Consider the following 13,190-nt stretch of genomic DNA (forward strand, 5'->3'; position numbering starts at 1 on the left):
CTTGTACTATACCAGTCAGTACTATCCTTCGAAACCTAAACCCCCCTGGACTAGCTTGTACTATACCAGTCAGTACTATCCTTCGAAACCTAAACCCCCCTGGACTAGCTTGTACTATACCAGTCTCGTTCGGTGAGGGTAGAGATAAGTTGATTTATTTAGAGGTATAGTTAGGATTCTATATAATTCCCCTTTAAAGGACACCTTATGTGTTTGACCCATGTTTGTTGTATCAACAACGTGATTGTGTTTTCCTACATTATTGTTGTTTGTATTTTTCCCCCATCCAACATGTTCATCAGTCATGTTTGTGTCTGGTTTGGTATTTATTTTATCAGATGGAGGAGAAACCCAACCTGCTGCTCTCCTTCCACACTGAACCCAAACAAGAGTCACTGGATTCTGATTGTGACAGTAAAGCTCAGTGTTCATTGGTGGATTCAGAGATGACATCAGTGAAGCAGGAAGACTGCAGTCAAACACTGGGACTGAATAATATTAAATGTGAAGAGAAGATTGTGGATTTTATTAAACCAGGTAAGACGGGGCTCAGTAACGATGATATTAAATGTGAAGAGAAGATTGTGGATTTTATTAAACCAGGTAAGACGGGGCTCAGTAACGATGGTATTAGATGTGAAGAGGAGATTGTGGATTTTATTAAACCAGGTAAGACGGGGCTCAGTAACGATGGTATTAGATGTGAAGAGAAGATTGTGGATTTTATTAAACCAGGTAAGACGGGGCTCAGTAACGATGGTATTAGATGTGAAGAGGAGATTGTGGATTTTATTAAACCAGGTAAGACGGGGCTCAGTAACGATGGTATTAGATGTGAAGAGAAGATTGTGGATTTTATTAAACCAGGTAAGACGGGGCTCAGTAACGATGGTATTAGATGTGAAGAGGAGATTGTGGATTTTATTAAACCAGGTAAGACGGGGCTCAGTAACGATGATATTAGATGTGAAGAGAAGATTGTGGATTTTATTAAACCAGGTAAGACGGGGCTCAGTAACGATGGTATTAGATGTGAAGAGGAGATTGTGGATTTTATTAAACCAGGTAAGACGGGGCTCAGTAACGATGGTATTAGATGTGAAGAGGAGATTGTGGATTTTATTAAACCAGGTAAGACGGGGCTCAGTAACGATGGTATTAGATGTGAAGAGGAGATTGTGGATTTTATTAAACCAGGTAAGACGGGGCTCAGTAACGATGGTATTAGATGTGAAGAGGAGATTGTGGATTTTATTAAACCAGGTAAGACGGGGCTCAGTAACGATGCTCTGGGCAGTAAACATTCTTCTGCAGAAAACGTGACGTTGATCATTAAAATCGCATTATAATATTGACTTCCTCGAGTTTCGTAATCTGGCACATGTACAAATAATGACCTTTCAGCTCTTGGCACATGCTGTTGGCCAGTCAAGAATTGAGCATTGATGTGACGCTCAGTTGTCTGGTATTGTTTTTAATAAAACATTTAAACTTGCGCGAGTCACTCAAGTGAAGAAGGCAGTGAAGGACAACTACGAGCTCAAATTAAAGCAAACGTTTTTACCTCAGTGCAATAAATAATTTACATGTTTCGACTTCGATGAAACTCAGATGCACTGACGTCTGTCTTAAGTTCCCGGCTAGAGCGGACAAAGGCACTGACAACTTTCGCCAACAATCCCTGACCAGCCATGCCAATAGCAGACAGCACCTGGCCAGCATGACAGTCAAGCGGGTGGCTGGCAATCCGTCTTCAGGGCCCTTGGTTTTATCAGGAATTTAAATGCAGATGCCCATTGGGTGATTGCAGACATAACAACCACATATCTAGTAACTGATGAACCAGCCGGTTGCCTTGCTTCCTGGGGTGAATGAGTTAGTGTTTTGTTTGAAAGTCAAATGCTTTTTTGACTTATCTTTTTATTCATTTTCATAATTAGACGTATGAATGACATCTAATTCAGTCAGTTTTGCCCTGCACTTCTCTCTTTTTCCACAGTATTGCTTTTGTGTGAGGTTAATCATTTATTCTTATCAAAATAACAGAATTTCAAGGTGAAAATATCTCCTTATCAACTTGTGGGAGCAACCACTGTTTTTAGTTCTACTTCATTTACACTGGTAGGAAATTATCATTGATAAATACAAAAGAGTTGGGTTTGGAAAAACTTAATAAGAGAAATCACCTGCAGAGTAAAGAAAAAATAAACTTTATTCAGGTACTGTGGGAAATTGCAAATTCAATCAGTAGTGGTTGGACAACAGCAACTTTTCTTGGTGATTGAAATCTGCTGAAGGGAAAGAAAATATCCTTCATGTGGAATTCCATATGAAGGATGAGAAACACAAACGCTGTGAAAAGCCTCCAACAAACGCCGGCATTTCTCAGTTAGGTTTGGGCGTATCACCAACGACAGTCCCGCAAAGTACAGCCAGTAACGTTGTTAACAGTAGGCCTGCTGCGCTAACAACGGTGGGTACTTCAGCTGGTGTTTTTTGCATGTGGTGTTGTGAAATTGGTTTTAAATTGAATTCGAAGTGGCATTAGAAAGTCTTAAATTTAACTTGCTGAAACCTGCAGATGCCTTGGGGTAATTTCTGCATGTTTTAGGCAATCCATTAGGTGGTGCCACAATGGCGTGTTACATTGAACGGCAATAGTGACGTGCGTCTCGGCAACCAACGGACTAGCTTAAAGTACATTCTGGAATCTCCTGGGGGGGACGCCAAAGCTGCAGAAAGGGGCTGCAGCACTCCTACTTCACGTGGTTATGGAGTAGAACACTGCCATTTTGATCTTTTGGAATGTCATTTAGCAGAAAAATCTCAGTGCAAATAGTAAATACATTTAAGATAATTCCTGTTTCCAGAGTTGTAATGTGAGAGGGGGGTTTAAGGTTTCAAGAGTTACAAGAGTTCATATTTGTAATTTGAGACTAGTTTCATAAAATCTAGTTTTCAGGATCAAAAGGAATATTATAATCGTTGTAAATAAGTCTTTTAGTCTTTATCTGCGGATTAACCAAACCTTTGCCAGTCATGACTGAATGGACGACAGGCTCAAACTAATAAATGACGCTGTATTTCTGGCAGGATCAGCCAGGACTGAGTTCAAGAATTTAGTTTATTTAAAGTTAGATTGCAAACTACATGAGAAATAAATGTTGTTATTTAAATATTATTATTGGTGGTAGCCATCTGGATATTACAGGAACCTCCTCTTTGCATGGAATAGTTACATTGACCTTTGATGTGATCTACTTCTTTGATACTGTGTGTGAATCACTGCACTCATATGTCTTCTTCATTTTAATCCCACAGATCAGATGGCGGAAATAGATACATTTCCTACATCTGAAGAGCAACAACAGGAAGAAAACAAAGATACGAAGTCTCACCATTGTCCCCTTTGTGAAAAATGTTTCCTGTCCGTACCATTACTGAAAAGACACATTAACATACATACAGGAGAGAAGCACTCCTGCTCTGACTGTGGGAAGAGTTATTCCAAATTAGGTAACCTTAAAATTCACCAACAGATACATACTGGACAGAAGCCTTTCTCCTGTTCCGACTGTGGGAAGAGTTTCTCTCAATTAGGAAGCCTTAAAGTTCACCAGCGCATACATACTGGAGAGAAACCTTACTCCTGTTCTGACTGTGGGAAGTGTTTCATTACATCATCTGAACTCACTAATCATCAGAGAGTGCACACAGGAGAGAAACCTTACTCATGTTCTGAGTGTGGGAAGAGCTTCTCTCAATTAAAAATTCTAAAATATCACCAGCGCATACATACTGGAGAGAAACCTTTCTCCTGTTCTGACTGTGGGAAGAATTTCTCTCAGTTAGGTAGCCTTACAGTTCACCAGCGCATACATACAGGAGAAAAGCCTTACTCCTGTTCTGACTGTGGAAAGTGTTTCATTACATCATCTCACCTTAGTAGTCATCAGAGAGTGCACACAGGAGAAAAGCCATATTCCTGTTCTGACTGTGGGAAGAGTTTCAGTCATCTAGTTTCCCTGAAAATACATCAGCGGATACATACTGGAGAATAACCTTACTTCTGAATTTAGGAAATGCTTTTTAACATCATTTGAACTCACTTCATGTAGTGTACACACAGGAGATAATAATTCTTGTTCTGTTTGTTTGAACAGATTCTCTCAAATAACCTCAAACATCACCTGACTAGAGAGAAATCTTACATCTGTTCTGAATGTGAGAAGGGCTTCCAAGAAAGAGACTCCTGGAGCCTCAAGGGTGTGTAGAAGCTATATTAGAATTGTCCTTGGATTTGAGAATGCTAGTATTCATAGACAGTGTTTTGTAAAACAATCCTACAATAATTGTATGCCCACTGGTAAGATCAATCAATCAATTGTATTTATAAAGCCCTTTAAACAAGTTGTCACAAAGTGCTTTTACAATACACCCAGCCTGAAACCTCAAAGAGTAAACAACAACCGTGTTGAAGCACAGGGGCTAGGAAAAACTCCCTAAGAGGGGGCTGAAATTTAGGAAGAAATCTAGAGAGGAACCAAGCTCAGAGGGATGACCAGTCCTCTTCTGGCTGTGCCGGGTGAACGTTTTAAGAGTACACGTTTTACTAATGAATAAATGCATGTGGGCTGTGTCTATAAAACTCTGGACATGGGGGTGGCATTGGAGGGAGGGCATCCAAGTGGGGATGAGAACCCACCTGGCAAGACCGCATCAAGCCTTATGGTCACCTTAACACCCCTGGACCAGACTGATCTTAATCATAGACCATGCTGAAGAGATGAATCTTTAGCAGATACTTGAAAGTTTGCACTGAGTTTGCATTTCTAACCTTAATTGGCAGATCATTCCACAGTAATGGCCCTTCCTACAGTTGTTTGTTTAGAAATTCTAGGTACAATTAGAATGCCTGTATCATGCAATCTAAGGTTACGTGTAGATATGTATAGCTGGATCATTTCAGTGAGCTAAGTAGGAGGAAGTCCATTTATTGATTTATAGGTTTATTTATTGATTGGTCAGAGTAACAGGAGTGAAGAGCGTTGCAGTAATATAATCTAGAAGTTCACTATCGACAAATACCACTTGTCCTTAACCTCAGTGCTCCTGCATGACCTTGGCTAGTATTTACATATTGTCATTCCCACGTTATCCATATATTGTCAAAGTCATCCCATTAAGCCTGTGGGAAACTTATAATGCCATATGTAAAATAGAACAACACAACCTGAAAGTTCAGGAAAACGATCTGAGAATAACAGGAATTTACAATAAATTATATTTTCTTTCAGAAAAATGCATGCCACAACTACTGGCACCTCTAGAAGAACTTATGAACAAAACATAACTGATGTATTTATGTTTGTATGAGGTCTCTGATATCGTTTGTTCTGTAAATGGATATTTTACACCTCTAATGTGTATCAGCACACCCACAGACAGAGTCAAGTATGTTAGCAGTCTAATCAATATATGTCATCATTATGTTGACTTAGGGAGTTCAGCCTCATTTATACTCCGTTGAAACCCACTCAGTCTCTCTCAAAAGATTTATGTGGTATTTTGAGTATAAGAGAAAGCTAATAAACTGCAAATTAATTCACAGCCTTTTTTTGTTCATACACTGCTCAAAAAAATGAAGGGAATACAAATCACACATCAGTTCTCGAACAAAATATATTAAAGATCAGAATATTTACTGTACATTTTGTAATTCGTTGAGAACAGAATGATGTAACAATGTGACTCAATAGTGTGTATGGCCCCCACATGCCTGTATGCACTCCCGACAATCTCTGGGCATGCTCCTGTTGACATGGCGGATGGTGTCCTGGGGGATCTCCTCCCAGACCTGGATCAGGGCATCAGTGAGCTCCTGGACAATCTGTGGCACTAAATGGCGGCGTCAGATGCACCGATACATAACGTCCCAGAAGTTCTAAATTGGATTCAGGTCTGGGGATCATGAGGGCCAGTCAATGGCAACAATGCCCAGGCATTGTCCTGCACCAGCATAAGGTCTGACGACGGGTCTGAGGTCTGGGATACTGTGATAATTACGTGTTGCCTTAATATTTACTCCTGTTCAACTAATAAATACACAGCGTTTGGGACACATTATGCATGTTTAATTTGTGAGCTTGTATGGATCTGATTTGGTCTTTATTTTAACAAAGGACAAACCTGCAGCCTGCACAAAATGTAGGTTCATTGTCCTTTTCATTCATAATAAACATATGTCTACATATGACATACTTTTAATAACTGACAATAACATTTTTGTGGTATTTCGGTTATTTTACAGGAGGAAAATCTTCACATTTTAAACGGTATTGTGGCTAGATCACTGTACCGTTACCATTAATCTACAATGAGATAGGAGTTTAGGAAGTTAAAACCTCTGGCATCTGACTAGTTTGGCTGCAACCCATTTCCGTCTGGCATCTGGCACTAACATCACAGTAAACATCTACACTTGTGTCTTGTCAGTGATTGAATCAAACTCCCAACACTTGATGATTTCTGTCATAATGAGGCACCTGGTTTGTGATTACATACATTTTCAATTCAATAAATGTATTGCCATGTCAATAAGTTGATAGGAATTTGTCTTGGTACAACTCTCAAACATAAAAACAAAAACTTAAAAGACAAACATCATAAGTATTAGACCAAAACCCTGCAGACAAAAGACATAATGCTACTGAGCGGTGCAGCCAGCACACCCCCGGTCTACACCCAAACCAAATGATTCTCAAAAAAAGGGCAGCAGGTCTATATTTAAAAAAGAAAAATCAACTGTAGACCACTGTAAAGACAGCAGTGCTCTAGGTTTACATCAGCTCCAGCTTGTAATTTGTATTAATTTTATTTTCATGTTCTACTTCAGAAATATAAGCTTGTCCACAACATTTGTACAGAAGCCAAAACAGCTGTCATTGTGTCACTGTCCAAATACTTGGTCTGCACCTTTTCTGAGATTAGTTTGATTACATACCTAAGGACAAAGATTAACCCGTCAGGAACATTTTGGGCATCAATGGTATCTAACACCAAGAGCATTTGTAAACATGATTTTAAAACGTGTTTTATTTTGAGACATTAACATTCCTGCATGTGTGTGCCGGAGTGATATGAAATCATATTTATTATTTTAGACTAAACGTTTGTTCTTGTCAATTTAACTGAATCTGAAATAATGGGCAGATTCAGTATTGTGGTGGTTAAACCCAAGAACACTAGCTGTGCTGGAGATGAGCAATCAGATCAGAGCTCTTTCAAAGTGCTGAATCTTTTAGGCTCTACACATACAACCTGAAAAGGACTGTCAATAGAGCTGTATAATGTCTACAGTATATTTCCTACATTTGTTTGTCCTTTTCAGGACATGAAATGAACATTTGCCTTAGACTAGCAGGCTACATTTATGTGGATAACACCAATATTACAAGGAATATGATGTTTCTATATTTAGATGGGCATTAAAGGTCAAGTTGTGATGACAAATCTAATGTCCATCCAACAGAATGGTAGTAGGCGAGGCAGAGTTAAATCAGTTTATTTAAAACTCGCAAGGAGAGAGAAAACGTAGTCACAAAGTAACAGTGAGGAATCTGAGTTTGTTGGAGATGCCGTCACTTCTTATACTAGACTGGGTGTGGGTGAGAGTTTGCACAGTCATCCTGGGAAAACATGTTCCTCATCCTCTGTTGTCTACAGTCTACCAGACCGCCCAGCACCGATCTGGTACCTGGAAACGATACAGTCTACCAGACCGCCCTGCACCGATCTGGTACCTGGAAACGATACAGTCCACCAGACCGCCCAGCACCGATCTGGTACCTGGAAACGATACAGTCCACCAGACCGCCCAGCACCGATCTGGTACCCGGGAAACAATACAGTCTACCAGACCGCCCTGCACCGATCTGGTACCTGGAAACGATACAGTCTACCAGACCGCCCAGCACCGATCTGGTACCCGGGAAACAATACAGTCTACCAGACCGCCCAGCACCGATCTGGTACCCGGGAAACGATACAGTCTACAAGACCGCCCAGCACCGATCTGGTACCTGGAAACGATACAGTCTACCAGACCGCCCAGCACCGATCTGGTACCCGGGAAACGATACAGTCTACCAGACCGCCCTGCACCGATCTGGTACCTGGAAACGATACAGTCTACCAGACCGCCCAGCACCGATCTGGTACCTGGAAACGATACAGTCTACCAGACCGCCCAGCACCGATCTAGTACAGTCATTCAGTGATGACACGCTGTCCCAGACAAGGGGTGTGATCGAACGCAGGAGACCCTCCTGGTCTGGCCCCAGAACGAGACAGGCTGGGTCCAAGGGCACCGTGTACTGTGGTGCTCTATACAGGCTGCTTCTACCTCCAAACTGGGTTCCATGCGATGGGATGTGAGTGACCCTCTGTGCTGCCCTGTGGAGGAGATTCTGTCCTTCTTACAGTATCTGTTCGATATGCAGATATCGCCCTCCACTATCAGGGGATACGACGCAGCAATTTCTGCCTGTCATGAAGGATTAGCTGGTGACAGTTTTCAGCCATCCTTTAATTAGTCGTTGCCTTTTGGGCAAGTGCCGCCTGTGCCCTGTGTCGAGGCTCGGCGCTCCCCAATGGAATCTGCCCAAAGCGCTCAGAGCACTCAACCCTTGATTGAACCCTTGGATCAAAGCTGGTTAAGACTTCTCTCCATGGAGACAGCATTACTGCCAAGCGTGTGAGTGGTCCGTGTGCTCTCTGTGCGCCCTGGCTGCCTCTTCATGAATGGGGATTTGAGCAGGGCCACGTTTACGACTGAATCTGTCGTTCCTGCCTAAGGTTATTACGAGCTCCTATTAGTCTGGGATGATCAAACTACAGGCCTTCCTCCCCAGGGCTGTGATGAGGAGGCTGCATCGTCTGTGCAGTGTTCGTGCGTTGGCGCATTTCGTGCAACGCATTACGCACCAGGAGTCTCAGGTTCTCTCCTCAATTGTGCGCTACGCTGCTTCCCGACTTGGTTGGCCACTGGTCCCTGGTTCACTCGGTTCTTTTATCTGTTTTCATTTGTTGGATGTTTCCTCTGCGTCCCTGGTTCACTTGGTTCTTTCATCCGTTTGAATTTGTTGGATGTTTCCTCTGCATCCCTGGTTCACTTGGTTCTTTTATCGGTTTTCATTTGTTGGATGTTTCCTCTGCGTCCCTGGTTCACTTGGTTCTTTTATCGGTTTTGATTTGTTGGATGTTTCCTCTGCATCCCTGGTTCACTTGGTTCTTTTATTGGTTTTCATTTGTTGGATGTTTCCTCTGCGTCCCTGGTTCACTTGGTTCTTTTATCGGTTTTGATTTGTTGGATGTTTCCTCTGCGTCCCTGGTTCACTTGGTTCTTTTATCGGTTTTCATTTGTTGGATGTTTCCTCTGCGTCCCTGGTTCACTTGGTTCTTTAATCGGTTTTCATTTGTTGGATGTTTCCTCTACGTCCCTGGTTCACTTGGTTCTTTTATCGGTTTTCATTTGTTGGATGTTTCCTCTACGTCCCTGGTTCACTTGGTTCTTTTATCGGTTTTCATTTGTTGGATGTTTCCTCTACGTCCCTGGTTCACTTGGTTTTCAGGGCCGCCACCAGGCATCAGCGAATTGTTTGCTGCGTCATTCACTCTGTTGTGTTGTGGAATCTTCACCACTGGTGCTTTTTCTGTCCAGGTGGCGCGTGTGTTTTTCATAACCCAGTTGGTCTAGTGGCATTGCTGCTGTGTCTCGATTCTGCGACCTGGGTTTGCCTCCTGCTTTGGGACTTAGTTTTTTTCTGTTATCACTGCCTGCCGGCACCTTATGAACTCGTTGGTGCTTTTGTTGTAGCCCAGTTGGTATAGCAGGACTATCCCAGTCTCTTAATTCCATGACCAGGGTTCAATTCTCCTTTGAGGGTTTTGTTTTATGTCTTTGAGGTCTTCCCCTTACAGTCACGTAAGCATTCATGCCGTCTGTGAGTTGTGGGGGATATCAAGTTTTTTTTACGCAGGTTTCATTATTCTAATGTTACCACATTTTTACACTTCACTCCTTCCTGCTAGTGGCAGTTCCTGTGAGATGAGTTTTGTGTGTTCTAGGGCTCGACCTTGCGTGCCACATCAGATTATTTAGGGTCCGGCAGGGAGTACATCCTGGCTCACTCACTCCACCGTGAACCACTAGGATCTAAGCCCTCTAGGGGGCGGAGCTCCAAGACATAACGTTAGTAACCAGGAATGTAACTCCGGTTATATGAGTGGAGCCCCCAAGACTTAATTCCCTGCCTTCCTCCATATTTCCTGGCTGAAGAAATGATCGGGAGGGTGAGTGTAGGGGTTCCGCTTCACACGTGGACAAGGCGGGTAAACCACTAGGATCTAAGTTCTCTAGGGGGCTCCACTCATACAACCAGAGTTACATTCCCTCTAGGGGGCTCCGCTCCACTCATATAACTGGAGTTACATCCCCTCTAGGGGCTCCGCTCCACTCATATAACCGGAGTTACATCCCCTCTAGGGGGCTCCACTCATATAACTGGAGTTATATTCCCTCTAGGGGGCTCCGCTCCACTCATATATCCGGAGTTTCATCCCCTCTAGGGGGCTCCGCTCCACTCATATATCCGGAGTTTCATCCCCTCTAGGGGGCTTCACACATATAACCATAGTTACATTCACAGTAACTAATGATTATTAGAATTAGGGCTTCCCTTAACAGAAGTTCCAGGACATTCATTTAGAATTTGCAATAAATGCGTTCATGTGGCAAAATCTTCCAAGAGTAGCCATTGTTGTTATGTTCATTTTGCGCGTCTTGTGGTCGTCATCAACTAAATCCCTCCCACTGATTATCAAAGAATGCTGATTGGTCCACCCAAAACTTGGTTTGAGGAAGAAAGAAATATATTGTGGATGTCCAGACTGATGTAAAACAGGACGCGTGTTCGCCAGACCAGGATGGTTGTACGAGGCTAAGCCAATGTATGCCTAATGTAAATTCCCTGCGCCCCTCTAGGGTGAATGCATTGTCAACACTGCGCACTTCATATCAGCTGCAGTTACCTAGCAAAACACATCGCTATCGTGGCTAAACGGAAACCTAACTTTGATATGTCTGACTCTGATCCCTCCATTCATTAATGTTTTGTCTTCAAATGTTACAGCATGGATGAAGTAATGCTATGAAACTCATGTTCAGTTTTGCAGTAGTGACATACTGTACAACCAGGTTATCTTCATGTATAGAGGGAAATGTTCCAAATCCTTGGACATCTGCCTTTTAGTTTTTTGCAGGGACCATGCAAGACAGTCTTCAACTTTTGCCACATTTTTTTAATAGAAGCAGTAAATGAAAAAATATTTGTAATAATCAAATTACTTTTAAATACGTTTTTTATTTATTTCATTTAACCAGGTAAGTCAGTTAAGAACAATCTTATTTATTTAGTTTACTTGATGAATCGTGGCAGTCCAAGATCCCAAAATATACAATATTTTATGATTTGACTACAATATATAATATACAGATCTGGAAGAAATTAAATAGACCACTCCTAATTTTTCTTAAATCAGCATCTCTACATGTATGGCTATTCCATTCCATGTATGCCATTCCATTCCAGTGTCTTCATCAATGAGAAGCAAAGAAGAGCCATGTTGAAGTTTGCAAAAGACCATAAGGATTGGACCGTAGAGGAATGGAGTAAAGTCATTTTCTCAGACGAGTCAAATTTTCAGCTTTGCCCAACACCTGGTCATCTAATGGTTTGATGGAGACCCGGAGTGGCCTACAAGCCACAGTATCTTGCACCCACTGTGAAATTTGGTGGAGGATCTGGGATGATCTGGGGATGCTTCAGCAAGGCTGGAATCGGGCAGATTTGTCTTTGTGAAGGACGCATGAATCAAGCCAAGTACAAGGTTATCCTGCTTCCTTCTACTCTAACAATGTTCCCCAACTATGAGAATAGTTTTTTCCAGCAGGACAATGTTCCATGCCACACAACCAGGTCAATCAAGGTGTGGATGGAGGACCACCAGATCAAGTCCCTGTCATGGCCAGCCCAATCTCCAGACCTGAACCCCATTGAAAACCTCTGGAATTTGATTAAGAGGAAGAAGGATGGTCACTGATAATTTTGCAGTGGTCTCTTAATTCTTTCCAGAGCTGTATGTATGCTACATAAGAGCACCATTACCCAAAACACCCACTAGGGCTACACTATTAATTTATTAAAAATCTAAAATGCGATAGTGACATGTGCAACATCCAAATCGCCAACATGCACGATTTTCAGCTCCAAACGGGTACACTTCATCTGTCCACAATAGTTTTTGTTGTGGGTGATGTATTTTTGTAGATTGCTTACACACCTAGACTCATGTTGTTGAATTACTTAATAGTTTTTCAATGTTAGAGTTAACACAACAACTGCTAGTGAAGACGTCTGCTTTAAGCTAGCGAGTGGCACCAAGATATTGTCCCACACAACGGCATGGTTACTAAAAGTTTCTGTTTACACTCGTGTGAAAATCGCAATCATAAATACAATACTTGTAAATAAAAACACGATTCTCTAATTTATCCAAATTGTGTAGCCGTAAATCACACCTTAATAAAAAAAACCCACAAATAACAACATTACTTCACCTAGGTCAACACAATAAAGGAAGGACTGGATTGAACATCTACCTGAACACAATTAGCACATCTCCATGGCTAGGCATTTTGGTCTTGTTTCTCTTTAAGCAGTCTTGCCATCCACAGACATTTACCTTTAAGACCACTGCGTAAACTCTCTGATGAACACTAAGCAGGCTTGATATAGTGAAACTCAGTCAAAACAACAGTAAGGTGTCTCTCCAGTATGTAAGCGCTAGGATTTTTAATTGAGAGAAGCTCCTCCCATAAACAATACATAAGTCTTCTCTCCTGTGTGAAATCTTTGATGAACGGTAAGTTTGTTTGACATAATGAAACGCTTCCCACAGTCTGAACAGGATTAAGGCTTCTCTCCTGTATGTATTCCCTGGTGATTTTGAAGGAACCAAGTCTAGTGAAACTTCCCATAGACCAGGAATAAGGCTTTTCTCCTGTATGAACTTTGATGAATAATAAGTTTGTTTGACCTAATGAAACCCTTCCCAGACAGAACAGGAGT

General features: G+C 41.9%; 1 protein-coding gene across 6 annotated transcripts in view; it reads left to right on the top strand.

The window, feature by feature from the left end:
• Positions 1–4,835, top strand: part of LOC105027982 (zinc finger protein 664-like) — a 25,407-nt gene extending 20,572 nt beyond the window's left edge. For 4 of the 6 annotated variants that reach the window (XM_029115978.2, XM_034288598.1, XM_034288600.1 and 1 more), the window contains one exon: positions 339–3,316. In XM_029115978.2, the coding sequence (XP_028971811.2) occupies positions 339–1,349 (1,011 nt within the window). In that variant the 3' untranslated portion in view covers positions 1,350–3,316. The other 2 variants (XM_034288602.1, XM_034288601.1) reach the window with 2 other exon arrangements.
• The last annotated feature ends 8,355 nt before the right edge of the window (positions 4,836–13,190 follow it).

The sequence above is a fragment of the Esox lucius genome, chromosome 20 (assembly GCF_011004845.1).
Source record: "Esox lucius isolate fEsoLuc1 chromosome 20, fEsoLuc1.pri, whole genome shotgun sequence".
Taxonomy (NCBI): domain Eukaryota; kingdom Metazoa; phylum Chordata; class Actinopteri; order Esociformes; family Esocidae; genus Esox; species Esox lucius.